The sequence below is a fragment of the Cyanistes caeruleus genome, chromosome 1, assembly GCF_971803275.1.
Source record: "Cyanistes caeruleus chromosome 1, bCyaCae1.hap1.1, whole genome shotgun sequence".
NCBI lineage: Eukaryota > Metazoa > Chordata > Aves > Passeriformes > Paridae > Cyanistes > Cyanistes caeruleus.
In genome coordinates, this window is record NC_141701.1 from 103,580,563 (window position 1) to 103,595,236 (window position 14,674).

General features: G+C 35.3%; 1 protein-coding gene across 2 annotated transcripts in view; it reads left to right on the forward strand.

Moving 5' to 3' along the window:
• The window catches only part of FBXL2 (F-box and leucine rich repeat protein 2), a 51,551-nt gene that overhangs the window by 25,308 nt on the left and 11,569 nt on the right, over positions 1-14,674 (forward strand). For both annotated transcript variants that reach the window (XM_086846482.1, XM_086846493.1), the window contains 8 exons: positions 2,624-2,678; positions 4,148-4,222; positions 7,161-7,255; positions 9,457-9,525; positions 9,593-9,707; positions 10,014-10,140; positions 10,336-10,410; positions 13,605-13,735. In XM_086846482.1, coding sequence (XP_086702608.1) covers positions 9,501-9,525; positions 9,593-9,707; positions 10,014-10,140; positions 10,336-10,410; positions 13,605-13,735 — 473 coding nt within the window. In that variant the 5' untranslated portion in view covers positions 2,624-2,678; positions 4,148-4,222; positions 7,161-7,255; positions 9,457-9,500. The remainder of the gene's footprint in view (positions 1-2,623; positions 2,679-4,147; positions 4,223-7,160; positions 7,256-9,456; positions 9,526-9,592; positions 9,708-10,013; positions 10,141-10,335; positions 10,411-13,604; positions 13,736-14,674) is intronic.

The window sequence follows — 14,674 nt, forward strand, 5'->3', positions numbered from 1 at the left end:
GAAGTGCTATACAACCAGCAGCTGCCCTGCTTGGTAGTTTTTTCCACTTTTTAAAATTGCAAGTGCCTGCTGATGGTCCTTCACCCAAATGCCAGATAATGTCACTGTCTGACACTGACAGATTACTGACAGTATCAGTGTTTCCATCTCATTCTGTTGGTTGCATTTAAAGTCTTTAAAGACTCTGAAGTCTTTTAAAGACTTGAAATTACTTTAAACCTCAGAGTCTTGTGCCCTGTTGACTAGTTTTCCTGACTGGTAAGGATTTGCTAGTAATTCTGTGGGACTGCCAAGGAGACAATCAAGTATGTATTAATGGTACAAGTGAAAGACTGTATTATAGAGGGCAAATAAATAGGAAAGCATGGAAAAAAGGGTTTTCAGGCATGTGTGCAAGATGCCTCTTTGGAATTATAAAAGTATTTACTGGAATCTCTTACCCATTACGCTGTTTAAGCGAAGGGTAATTGTGCTTTTGATTGCTGATAATATGTCTTAATATTGTTACCTGTGTTGGTGGGGACAGCTTGGGCTGCCTTGCAGGAAAATTTCTACCCTAGAACACAAAAAAAAACTCAACAAAACCCCTAAAAGCATCACAAATGTTTACACTTGCTAGAATATTTCTTCTCTTAATATAGAATAACCACTTTCAGTTTTTAACTTTTTGAAAAGTCACTTCATACAGAATGAAGCAAAAATAAATACATCTGTTCTCCATTTGGTTTTAGTTTAACTTTTATTTTGTAGCAGAAATCCTTCATCAGCGTTAATCTCTTAACAGCAATAAACAATGAAACATGAAGACAGACTGCCAGACAACTCAAGAGTGGTGGGGGTGTATAAAATACCCTTTCCTCAACATCTTACAGTTTCTTCTGTTGTTTCTTACTTCAGTAGAACTGGATACCTCACTTCTAAAACATGTCATGTTCTTATTTAGAACAGCAAGGCTGTTGTGTTATAAGTTCTTTCTTTGTTACAAATAACATGGAAATCTGTCTTTTGTGCTTCTGTAAATCTGAAATAACCCTCAGGTTCCACTCTCACAGTGGTTCTGAGGAAGCTTCTGCAAACCAAGAAGCTTTTGCATCTCTCTCATGTAATCTCCACACACCCTCATCTGCTGACATTTCCCTCATGGTGGGGAGAAAGGTGATTGCAGAAGAGGGTTACTGGTGAGTCGCTGATATTTATGATGCTCTTAAGAGACAGAACACTTTTCAGTGTTTATCTGAACAGTCCAGCGATTTTCTAAGCACACTGTGTACTTTGTGCATTAAATGCCACTAAGCTTCCTAAAGAGAACAGGCCTCAGAGAGGATGTTCAAATGTCAAAATAGATGGTATCAAAATAAATGTTATTGACAGGATTTGATAAACTGTTTCATAGCTTCTGAAAACATCTGTCTTTCTGTTTGCTTGGCTATTATTTTTTTGAGAAAGAGTATTACTCTATGGTAAAAAAGAGCAAAAATAATTCCAGATGTCAAATGAAATATTGGAAGATTATTATCTGAAGTGATCATAATGAATGCCCAGAAGATTGTTATGTTTAAGAAGTACTTTGATTACAATTTTAGCCCTTACCACAGCTAAAATAGTGCTTAAGATGTAGGTATCCATTTTGAGCTCTGCCTTCAGATTTTCATTTGAAAAGCAGTAACTATAATGTTATATGATTAAATTCAACTAGTTGTTGATTAAATTACTAGTTGTTTGCTCCTCAATGTTAGCATCTAACTATAACATGAAATTGTTCTTATTATGGTTCATGTATTTGAGGACTGAAAAATTCCTTGGGAAGCAGATAGCAGTTTATCAGTGAATTATAGGAACATCTTTCATGTATTTCATAGCTTTCATTCTCATCTAATACAAAATTATTTTTTAATAGGATCTATATTTTATGCTCAAGTTAATGATTTCTTCTTCACCGAGAACATTCTCTGAACCAATTTTGTTGGTGTTTGGAAATGGTATTTAGCAAAATTCATTTTGACTGTGAAAAATTTCTTTCTGTAGACTATTAAAAGTTGACAACCCTGAGAAATGGTTCCATGATCAGAATAGTAAATCTGAATTTTTAGCTGTAGTTGTTTCTTGTAATGTTTTAAAAAAGATACTGTGTTAGGCTTGGTAGTCACTGTGAAATCCTTTCAGAAATCTGGTTCATTGTTCCTTGTATTAAATCTTAGATTTTTGAACTTATATTTATCTATGTGTTACCTATTTCTTACTCTTCACCAGCCTCTGAAATCTTCATCTGTATTCATAAAGTTACTTTAATTGTAGCACAACTAAAGGAATATAAGCTAGTTTCTATGCATTAAGAAGAAAAGACTATTTTTTATAGTAGGGAGAGGGACTAGAAAATAGATTTTCAGAAGCAGCACCTGCTGGGTTTTCATACATTCTCATATGTTGGTGTTGACTGTCTTTAGATGATAGCTATGATACTATTCTGTAAGTCTCAATAGCCAAAAATAATTTGGTAAAACACTCATATAGCATTTAGTCTGCTGCTTGTGTCTTTCCACAGAACTGCAGAACCGTGAATTCATACAATAGTCCAGCTTTATAACTAAACATTTTAATTGTAGTTGTTTTCCTTTCTTTCTAGAATATTTTCTTTCTTGGACATAGTTACTTTGTGTCGCTGTGCACAAGTTTCCAAGGTATGTATTTCTTTTGGGGTTTTTTGGTTGTTGCTTATGTTATTCTCTTAATTACATGCAAATAATAGAATTCATTGCAATTTGCTTACTGTTTACAAAAAAATTAATTCTCAGTCTCTTAGTTTATTAAAGCAAATGAAAAATTTTCAGCAAAAGGTCCCAGTTTTGCATGTAGATGTGGACTTAGTTGCTGTGTACAGGAGTTCTGTCTAAAGGCTGTAGAAAAGATACCCAGTCGTGTATGCTCTGTATCTGGAGAAGGGATTATGCCCAGTCTGGCATGATGCCATTTGCTTTTTATAAAGCATGTGGCTGTATAACACTATTTTTCAATTGTAATTGCTGCTTAAAATTCCATGTAGTTTGGTTAATGTGCGCCATGTGTCTAAGAAGTACATCCATCATTTTCTTGCCAAGTACAAAAGGTGTTAAGTAGATGAGCTACTAGTGGAGGAAAAAGGCACACACAAGGTATTAGTGAAGGCATGCTAAGTAAGTTTTTATGTTTAACTTGTCTTCATTTTTTTTCTTGAAATAAAATGAGTAATACTCCATTTCTACATCAACTGTGTACAATGAACTATATTATTATATAACATGGATGAACTTTATTTCATATTTTTCTTCTTTCTCTTACAGTTGGGCTTGGTTTGGAGTTTAACTGGTTGTTTGTTTTAATGTATAATTGTGTAATTATTTCATTCTTTACCCATTTCACCCTGTCCTGCAACTTCAGTAAGCCTTGTGAGTCAAGTAACATCAGGTTTCATCTGAAACCTACAAAACTGCATAAGAAAACGAAAATAAATTGTATCTTTCTCTGAAAACTTCCTATCAGTTGGATGCAGTATTCTCTTTTTTTCTCATTTTCTGCATATATCTATGTTTCTCTGGCTTTTTAATTTTGCTTTACTTTGATCAACTATTGCTTCGACAGTGAAGAACAAGCTCTCAAACATGTACATGTAACTTAGCACGTGTAAAGGAAAGGCCTGGTCCTAATAGTGGAAAGTCAGCAGTTTTCTGAAAGGTTTCTGTTTTCTCAGAATAGTAACTAGTGAGGTTGAGGAACTGTGGTTTTATTGAAAGGAATCTCATCTGCAGCTACTTTTTTTCCATTTAGATCTAGCAGAAGTAACTCATTAGAAAACTTTACAAAAGCTTTTAAGAATGGAGGGTTAATTCTTTCCATGTACGTGCTTCACATTTAATATCTTGCTTTCCTGTATGTTTTGTAGCCACAAGTTAACATTTGAAGTGTAATCCGTTTAGGAGATTTGAGATTAATTTCTGTAAATTCTATGTTTTTAGCTACTTTGTACTGTATGAGTACTAATATCTACAATTTTTTTTATTTTAAATGCTGCCTGAAATTGTCAAGTTTGTAATATTTGCGTTACTGAGAGGAAAATGAAGGGAGCGGGTGGTGGAGGTAATAAATAAACTATTTATGTATTTCTTTTCTGTAGGCATGGAATGTTTTAGCTCTGGATGGAAGCAATTGGCAAAGAATAGACCTCTTTAACTTCCAAACGGATATAGAGGTTAGTGTCTTTTTCATTTTTAGGGTATTTTTCATTCCTATTGAGATGTTTAAGAGCATAGCCCATTTTTAGTGCCCCACATACTGTCCTTGGTTTCACATCTTTTAAAGACGAAGTTCAAGATAATAGTACTGTGAAGGAGCAAATGAAAAAGAACTCTGTTTGCCTTTTTTTTTTTTTTTTTTTTTTTTTTTTTTTTTTTTTCTGTTTGCATGTTTCAGTTTTGGTTGCCAGCTGTGTATCAGATGATTCTCATATATCGTACACATATTGGGCTCTAGGAATCCAAGCCTGCTCATTTCCAGAAAGGAAAGGTGTAAATGGTGCCTCTGGATGGAGTGAGATTCTTGGAATCACTTTTATGATCTAGAGGATAGTTTTGCTGTTCCCAAATCCCTCTATGAGGGGGCCACCTAGTGCTGGAAGCTCACTGAACACCTGGCTATAGGAATTGGAGATTGAAGCACTAAAATGCTAGACAACTTTTCTTACTGCAGACTTCCCTAGATTTGATTTGGCATTGATACATTGGTGTACTCAATTACCATTCTATGACCATTTGTTTTATAAGGTTTCAACCTTGTGTGAAATGCAGATACATGTGAAGTAAAGTTGTTTCCAGTGTATAATGAAAGGTTTTAGGGCAGACTTCTGTAAGAAAGACATGTCTGCATTAATGCTGTCATAGTTATGCATAACAAAATAAAAGATAACATCTGAAAATGAAGAAAAAAAATAGTGGGTAAAAAAAATTCCTTGATTCAGTCTGAACTGGTTTATTATTTCTTGTTAGATACAAATTAAATATAGACAACAATAATAGATTTGCTTCTGTGTTTTATGTTTTAGCTTCTTAGCTGCATAAATAAAATCCAGATGTGTTTCATTTGCTATATTTTTCTAACCATGGTACAAACTGTTCCTAAAGCTTTACAGTAACATAGAGGGTAAATTTTTTCACCGCTCTTTTAGAACATTATTGCAAACTCTAGTGCTCTACTCATCTTAAACAAGAGGATCTTGCAGAGATAGGAGAAAGATTTTTGGCATCTGCCTCGATCTAAATGTGTCAAAGAAGACTTGGAGCTTTGAAGTCAGGTTTTCTTTCAGTTGCCTTTAAAAATCTTGTGTTCCTCATTTGTCAAGAGATAAAGTAAAACACAACAGGTCTGTAGTTCTTCCTGTTGATAGGCCTTTTCTGTGCTTGCAATCATTTTGGTATTTAGAAACACAGTATTGTATCTTCAAGTTTTCAATATTTTTGTCATTTTACCTAACAGTGTTGCCCTCTGAGATGCTGAGATATCTGTGGCATGGGATTCAGGAGGAGTGAAACGAAGTTATGATCTTCTTTTTCTAGAAAAAGCTATTGTGGTTTGGAGCAATTCAGTTAGCTCAGTATATTATCTTTAAGTACATTTGTAGTATATACCCTTTAAATTTACTCCTAAAAGTGTGTTCGGCAAGAAGTTATTACACTAATCAGTTCTTCAACAAAATAATTTCACATTAGGTGTCTAAGAACTCTGTTTAGCTTCTTAGTAATGTATTTTTTTGTCTGTGAATTTAATATAGGTAAAAACTCCCAACTGTATTTGACAACTTTGTGCTCAGTTGGACGAGCTGTTTCATGATTTTTCAGTTAGTACTTGACCTGAGAATATCAAATTAAGAAAAATTAGTTTTTGGGAAATTTTCTGTATTTAAGACTTCACATGGTAGAGAATCAAGTGTGTGTGGGGGAATCCTATAAAAAGTGCTTCTTTTATATCAAAAAGGTGTGATCTTGAATTTAAATTTAACTTCGGATTTCTTGGTATGTGGAACCAATTGTGAGCTGGGGTAGGTTGAAAAACTAGTTTTTTTGAGTGACAAATTATTCAAACGGCTAAATGCATTTGAATGCACTAAAGTTGTCTTCTTTAGTATGCTGGTGTTTGGAAGGTTTTAAGTGATTAAAGAAATAAATGGGTTGGGGAAAATTTACCTCATTGTTTGTTTGTATTTTCTTTGAATAATTTTTTAGGATTTGGCTTTTTTCTGCAATGTAAATTGAACTTGTGTTATATGTTATTCATTCAAGAATTTATCCTTACAGTAAAGGTATTTGGCATTTGCTGAGAAATAATATTAATTAATTGAAAATATTTTTAAAATATATGATTTTCAGTTTTTTTTGTTTCAGTGTAAATTCTTTGTAGTAAAAGACAAGCAATGTTACTTAGAGACCAAGAAACAAGCACTGATAAGAAAATATTTTCCCATAGTGAAGGCCAGAATGTTAATATTAGAGAAGGACAATAAAATATAACAACATAACAACAAAAAAATCCCCTAACCTGTAATTCTATACATATTTCTTCTTTCAAAAAATAAAGGGGGAGGAAAAAAAATGCATAGTGCTGTTAGGTATTAGTCCTATTGTTGGCTGCTCCCATCAAGGTGCTTGGCACCTTTCAATTGCAAGTGTCCCTGTGTCAGGAGCTGTAAAACAAGGACTTACTGAAGGCTGTCATGATGTACTGGCCTAAGCAGGTCTCTGTGGGCAATTTCAACTTAAGTGCTGTAGGAGTGACTGAGAATAAAGAATAAAGAGGCCAAGCCTTCCATTCCACCTCTGGGCAGTTCCTGGCACATCTTAGAAAACTTGAAGCTCATTTTAGCAGTCTTAGTGGGTAAAGTCTTCTGTGACAAAAAGTTGAGCTGTGTGTGATTGAAGGAAGAAGAGAGAATTAAAGATTGAATTGAATAGCACCTGAGTGTGAGTGGAGATTCTCAACAGGTAACTGTTCTTTCTTAAAGCAGCAAAAGAAATTCAAAGAGTTGTAGTTCCAGTGGCGTATAGCTGAGGCTAGTCTTAACTCCTGGGATTTTTAATTTGGTTAGGATATTATGTCAGAATAAAACTCAGCTAAATCTTCCTTTTATTTGGTTTAAGGGTCGTGTTGTGGAAAATATATCAAAAAGGTGTGGTGGGTTCCTGAGACAGCTTAGTCTGAGAGGATGTCTTGGTGTTGGAGACTCCTCTTTAAAGTAAGTAAAATTCTCTGTTAAGACATCACTTGTTTCCTAATGTGCCTAAATGAAATTAGATTACTGTTATGTCTGTTTGTATTTCTGAGTCCTGACTGATGACCAAAATGGGATAGGATACTTAGATAAGTACTAAATGCCTTAATGTTGATTAAATGAGTGATCAATTTGAGATCAAAATATAGCTTCTGTTATTTTCCAGAAATTAACTAAGAAATTAAAGCTGTGCTTTTCTGAAACATCTTTTTCTTCCATTGATTGATATTTTCAAGTGGTTAAAATGTTTTCAGACAATACTCTGTCATCCTACAACAGTCAGATTATCAAGATTAGTGGTCATTTTATTGTTTATCATCTAGTCTGGACAAGAGATGACCCTAGCAATTGGAGAAAGGATAAAGACTAATAGAACTAAGTGCCTACAAAATCAGAAAACATCTGGGATTCTCTTCCTGGTCTAAATAAGAACAGGCAGGCAACAAGACACATCTTGGGAGGCTCTAGAGAGGACAGTGACCCTTCTTTCATGCAGTGCATGAGCTGAACCGTGCAGTTTGTTCTCAGAAGAATGTTTGAATCCATAGAAGCTTTTTCCAATGCAAATTGTTTAGCCAGGTTCCTCTGGATATTTCTGTGAGTATTTAAATCCAGAGATCCTACCTCCAGCTGATGGTCCCTAAACCACAAGTGCTTTAGGGCTCAAAGAACATTTGGAGGAAGGCTTTGGGGTCTGGCCTTTTGCACTTACAGTTTCCTCCTCTCTCCCTGGAGTCTGGGCTGGATGGTGTTCAGTCTGATGTAGTGTGACCATTCTTAAGTGGAAAATATAAGCACAATGATTTTGTTAAGCAGAGGACATTAAACTAGTGTCCTCTGACCTTTAGCTATTTCTAAAATTTACAAGTAAGTCAATTCATTGACTTTTGTCTCTAGAGTAAATTCTAGAGTAAATGCAGCATTAATTTTCAGGTACTTGTTCTGAAAGTGATTTTTGCTCTAAGGCTATTTGTGTTTAGTTGTTTCCAGATAGACTAGTTTTGTGGGTGATACTAATTTTTCTATTTATCCTTCTTCTACATCAACTTTTGAGTAAAATAACCAATTACTGATGTAGGTGTTGGTCGTGTAAGCACTGAGTGCTTGTGGCAGGTCTGTCAGGACATGCCCCATGCTTGAATCTCAGAGGCAGTTTGCTGTTCCTCCAAAGTGTAACATCTTTCCAAGTGATTTGGAGGGTGTCTTGACTGTAAATCTTCCTCCAGTATATGAATTTTGGAATAGCTGTTTTGAGAATTCAAGTGGAAACTCTCACCAGTATAACTGCTTGCTGGGATTTTTTTCCATTGTTTTCAATTCACACTGGAGAGCCAGAAGTTGTTACCAGCTGAACATGTAGTCGGATCTGTTAACCAGGGCAAGACTCCAGACTAATTGTTTTTGTGTGTTTCCTTCCCTGCTGCCAATAAAGTCCATTTGAAGGAAACATGGGTATAAAAACAGTGTTCTGAAATGCAGTGCAGCTGTAAATATTACTTTGCACAGATGAAAAGAAAGTTTATGTATTTCTTCAGGGTAATTAGTACAATGATACATACAGGCTCTCAGCAGTATAGGAGCTCCAATCTTCCTTAAAGTTCATACCCAGTAGAGCACACTGATACTTTTTAATTTTTAAAATAAGGAAGAAGCAATTTGCAGTCTACAGAGCTATTCCACTGATGGTTCAGTAGGCTTAGGTTACACTTTGGTATTGCACCAGGTGTGTCCCTTTCCATTTGCTGTGGGAACAAGCGCCTTATTAAGGCTTGCAAAGGCTTCAGTAATGAGATGTGAAAAAACTCTCCCCAGAAGCCTAATGTTTAACTGATGTAACACCTGAAGCTTTCTGTTTATGCCCTTTGAGTTTTTTGTTACAGTATTTGAAGCAAGATATATGCTTATATATGACAGAAATAACCACCTTGCCCAAGTGGTGTTTGAGAGAGAAAGAACACTTTCCTAAGATCAGAAACTGGTCTTAGCTAGGAAAAGGAAGAAGCAACCACTGAGACAGATGTATTTGAGCCATACTTTGCAGTTGCTCTGGGGCTTGAAAATCAGGCTTTTTGACCAAGGTGGGAGGAGGTACGGGACAGAGCGCTCTCTAGTGACTGCATTGCACTAGGACATTATATTAATTCAGCTTTTTGTTGCTGTTTTAGGACCTTTGCACAGAACTGCAGAAACATCGAACACTTAAATCTGAATGGGTGCACAAAAATCACTGACAGGTAAGTCAAAGAGGTTTTTTGATTGATGGGAAAATTTGGAAAAAGAAGTAGCTGAAGGTATTTTTAGTGTGTCTGCTGTTTTGCAGCACGTGTTACAGTCTTAGCAGATTCTGTTCCAAGCTGAAACATCTGGATCTGACATCCTGCGTAGCCATTACAAACAGTTCTTTAAAAGGCTTAAGGTAAGAATATTCAGTGTTCTGTGTTGAAGAAAAGTGTTTAAAGAGCTGCTCAGCATTTAATAAAGTTAAAAAATTGGTGCTGAACCTTTATACTGTGAATCAGCACTGGCTGTATTCTATATCTAGGACTTCTGGGGTGTAGACTGTGGTGCTTGTGTGTGGTCTTTTCTCATGACTTTTCTGTGGAGGCCTGGCACAGTCCACTGGCTATCATTAATTTCTAACAGTGTGTTTAATTTGGGTTTCCCACTGTTATGACTATTTGAAGGCTGGATTTAACTTTATGTATTTTTTTAATTCTCCCAGTGAGGGTTGCAGAAATCTGGAACATTTGAATCTTTCCTGGTGTGATCAGATTACGAAGGATGGTATTGAAGCACTGGTGAAAGGGTGTAGTGGACTAAAAGCTCTATTTCTTAGAGGTTGCACACAGGTACATAATTGCTTGGGCGATCCTTTAGGAATAAAATTTTATTTTGGGTTTTTGAAATCTCCATGAATTAAAAAATGTCATTTTTGTTATAGTATTTTGTTCCATATTGCAAGATGTGTACATTTTTTGGGCTGCTTTGCTGTGCTTTTAATTTCTTGTTTCTTTTCCTATGTTCAATTTAATTACTAAATCCAGTTAGAAGATGAAGCGTTGAAACACATTCAAAATCACTGTCATGAGCTTGTAATCCTGAATTTGCAATCGTGTACAGTAAGTATTTGAAACTTCCAAAGGTACATTCTTTAAAAATTAGAAATAATTTTTGAATGCTAATGAATTGATCTGCTTTACACTTCAGTAAGATGGTACATTTCTGCAGTTTACAGGATTTTGTGTGGAATAGTAGCTTTAAATGAGCTGGTTGTTTCTACAGCTGAGTTTTGACATGAAGTGTTGGGTTTTTTTCCCCCTCATTACATCTTCTAACTGTGGTAAGCTCCAGAGTAAGAATTAACTGCATTCATTCAAATTTCATTAACTGTATAGCATTTTGGTCTATTCATAATTCTTAGGTTTCTAATTGAGCAGAAGTCATGTTCTGGGCTCCAAAATAGAGAGTAAAATGTAATGGCATCATAGCTGAAGATGATTCAGAGCTGTCTTAAGTGGCAGAAGGGCATGTCTTTTCAATATTAATGGAGAACACATTCATTAGTAATGAAATGCCTGGGAATCATTCATGAACTTTTAATTCTACATAGAGAACACAAATTTTCCTTGCTCTGGTTCTTTTTCATTGTTACTGATGTGACTTTTCAGGAATGGGAAAGGCCTTCTTTTAGATTTTAAATATATCTAAGTTGTTATTCTTTCCCTGCAATTAGGCATTAAAAGATATTGAAATAAATTAGAATTTCATTGTTTCAGGCATGCAGAGTTGAATAATGAAATTATATTTTTGTTTGCTTGTTTTTGAAAAGTTTTCTAGTTTTGTTGCTAAAAGGTATCATAAAAACCTGCAAAACTTTCAAATCTGTTTTACAGATTATTCCAGAATGAATGTGGCATGGGAACATTTTTTCTTAAGTTCAAACCTAATAGATTTCTTTAAAGTGTTGAATATTTTTGAGTGTTAGGTATTATTAAAAGTTACATTAAAATTGCAGAAAATAAGAACTATACAAATACAAAGCTTGAGGTTCCATGAGCTAGGTGTTTAGTGAAAGAGAATTTTTCAGTCTGAATGTAGGTGCCCACTGAAGCTGGGCACTTAAAGATAAGAGCAGTGAAGGCAAGTTCCTTCTTTTTGTCAGAACCACACTTAAATAAGGTCTGTATGCAATTTCTTCCCCTCTTACTCTTCCTTTTGCTGTCCTTCTCACATGTTCTTTTTCTGTTGTGTTTTTCCTGGGACTAATGAGATAGATCAAGGCTAGCCTTTTCTGACTGCTTTTGTGGAAGGATCTCAAGATGTCTGATAATAATTAGTTCTTATCTCCCCCACTTAACAGTGGCACTGGCACAGAAGTGCACCAGAACTTTCCCTTGGTCAGGATGTTTGTTGTTATGTAGTGCAAACAAAAAAACCTCCCAAGGGAAAGTATTTTTTCCTTTGAGTTTTTTGAGTTGCCAGTCTGTGTGTCCTACCTAATATTGTGCTCTAAAGCTGTATTTCACTGGAGGTGTGTCCTGCTTACTATGGCTTGGAAGCACACTTCCAGAGGCATCCAGGCTCCATATGATCAAAGGGATTTTTACACAGCAGGTCTCCTTTTGCTTTATATGACCCCCCACTGTAATTCTAGTGACTCTGTTTTGTGGGCCCTGTAAAAATGCCAGGCCAGCTCCAGCAGCTATGGAATGAAGTATTAGATTTGGAAACTGCACATCTGAAAGGTTCCATCTTAAGAGAAAGATTTTTAGAAACTTGCTGGCATTTTTCAAACACTTTTCTTTCTTGACAATGATATGGGCATTTAAATTACAAGCAATTTCAGACTGGAAAATTTTTAATATATGACTTGAGGGCTTTTTATAGCAGCATAAAATTTAAATAGCCCTTGCCTTCAAAGCAGTCCCTTTTCCCAGTAACAGTGTCATGAGTATTTCTCAAAGGAAACAGAACAGTTCCAGAAAATAACATGATTTTGGAAAGTTAAATCTAGAAGTACCTGTCTGATTTGGACAGAACTCCAAAACTTATCTTCTGCCTGTAGATTATACAAATCCTTCTGTATCCCTGAAAAAAAAAACAAGACTTCTGTTTTCTGATGAAAGTAATTTGACTGATCTAGTTGCAGATCTAAACTTCTGATTAAACTTCTAAAAGTGCTGGGCTGGGGAGGGGGGTCATAAGGCAATCTGCCTTTGTGCTGAGCTACTGCTATTTCTCACCCTGTTTTCATCTTGGAAAGGATATTTTTGTGATAATGGTATTTGCTACAGTTGTATGAGCTTACTCAAATGAGGGGCTCATACAAGGCTTGTGTATTTTCTATTAAAAATACAGTGGGGGTCTTTGCTACTATTGCAAGAGTATTATTAAGCCAGGAAATAAAACAACTGGTTCCCCACAGCAGAAAAATTAATTTCATAATGTTAGGAGGAGGAGGAGAGAGTTTTTTCCAGAACAGGAGACTTGTAAACAAAATCGTTTTTGCACACACACAGTAATCCAGTTCCTGTTGCTATTTTGTGTGCAGTGGGGATATTTCTTACAGTTCCTGTTTTAGAGAGAAAACTTACTCATTCATATTCTAAATTTGGAGTTACTCCTTACAGAATATCTACTACAAAATGTTTTTGAGAAATGAGAAGTCCTCTTTTGAGTTAAGTCTTTCATCTAAAGGCAGCTGTATAGGGTAGGGCAAATCTGGCTTTTACCCTTACCTTCCATAAAGAATCGATTATATGTAGTTGTTTCCCTGTAACTATTGCTTCAAAAATTATCAGTAGGTGAAGGATTTTGCATTTGGGTCCTACTGCTCCAGTGCAAATTAGGTACTCTTTTTTTTGTCTCCTGCTATGATGCTTTAAGATCTCTTTTGCACTGTTCCCAAATTTACACAGTCACTTAACAAAAGACATGGACCCCAGCAATATATAAGAAGTGAGCACAATTTAAAAAAAAAAAAAAAAAAAAAAAAAAAAAAGTAAAAAATTATAAAACAAAAGCAAAGTGAAAGAGGAAGACAACAACAAACAACTCTCACTTTGAGCTTCAGAATGCCTTAGAGTAGGACTTATGGTCTATGGAAAAATACATAATTAAGTAGGAATTGTAAATGTTGATTTATCTTCAGTGTTACCATTTTATGTGGTTTCACAACTGTATTTTTTGGTTGAAAATCCAGGTTGCCTTGGTTATATGGTGTGATAGTAGCAGTTCAGTAGCAGTGTCTTGAGTTTTTTTCTTGGCTGATTGCTTGATAAAGAAGTAACTTCAGTCTTCTTCTGTGTTGCAGCAAATTTCAGATGAAGGCATTGTGAAAATCTGTAGAGGATGCCATAGACTGCAGTCACTCTGTGTTTCAGGCTGTAGCAACCTGACAGATGCTTCTCTTACAGCACTTGGTCTGAACTGTCCAAGGCTGAAGTAAGTATGTCATGAGTGTGTTGTATGTCATGTTCTCACTTGCCTGATCTAAGAAATTCACTTCGGAAGATGAGCTGCATTTGCAACCAAAACATTAAATTACGAGTACATGAACTTGAGGGCTGGTCCTCTGTAGCTTCATATGAATGTAGTTCACTGTATATCAGAAAAACAAGAGTTAACATATAATAAATAAGATGTGCTGAACCCAGCAGTTCAATTCTGTGCTTCTAGCTAAATATTTTAAGTACTAATTACAAGTGAGAAAAAAAAAAGATAAAAAGCCCATTAATTTTTTAAAAGCTAAAAATACCTGTGGTTGTGTTGTGTCTTGTGGTGTTTGTACTCTGATGTGGTTTTATTTTTATTACAAAAAATAGCTAAATTATATCTGATTATTATATTTAAAGTTTTTATTATAAAAGTGCTTTTAATATGCTCTGCAGTACAGCCTGGTGTTCTAAAACTCTGAAATAAAGTGTGCTCACATTTTTGCAAGCATTGAGGACTGATATTTATGAGAGATATTTGAACAATAGGGGCTTATCAGTTAAAGATAATATAAACTTCCACACTGTGTGCAAACATATGTGTTATGGTGGGCTTTAAAACCAAAAAACCATCAGCAGCTCCCTGATTATGCAGATATATTGTAGAGACAGATAATACTTCTAATTTTAATGTAAATTAAATAAAAAAGACAAGATTTTTGGATGACGAATTGCCATTTATGACAGCAACATGCAGGAGTCAGAACTTGTTATCCTTAAGTCACAGATAGTGGAGGAATGAGTAGTTTGTAAAATTTAGGGGATGCTGCATTCAAATGCCAGTGTACCATATATTGACACACAGTGTTCCTTTAGCTGAATGGGTGAAAAAGAGCTTTTGTTAGTGTAGAAGACCTGTCCTTAAGACAATTCCAGGCTGGCAGTCCCC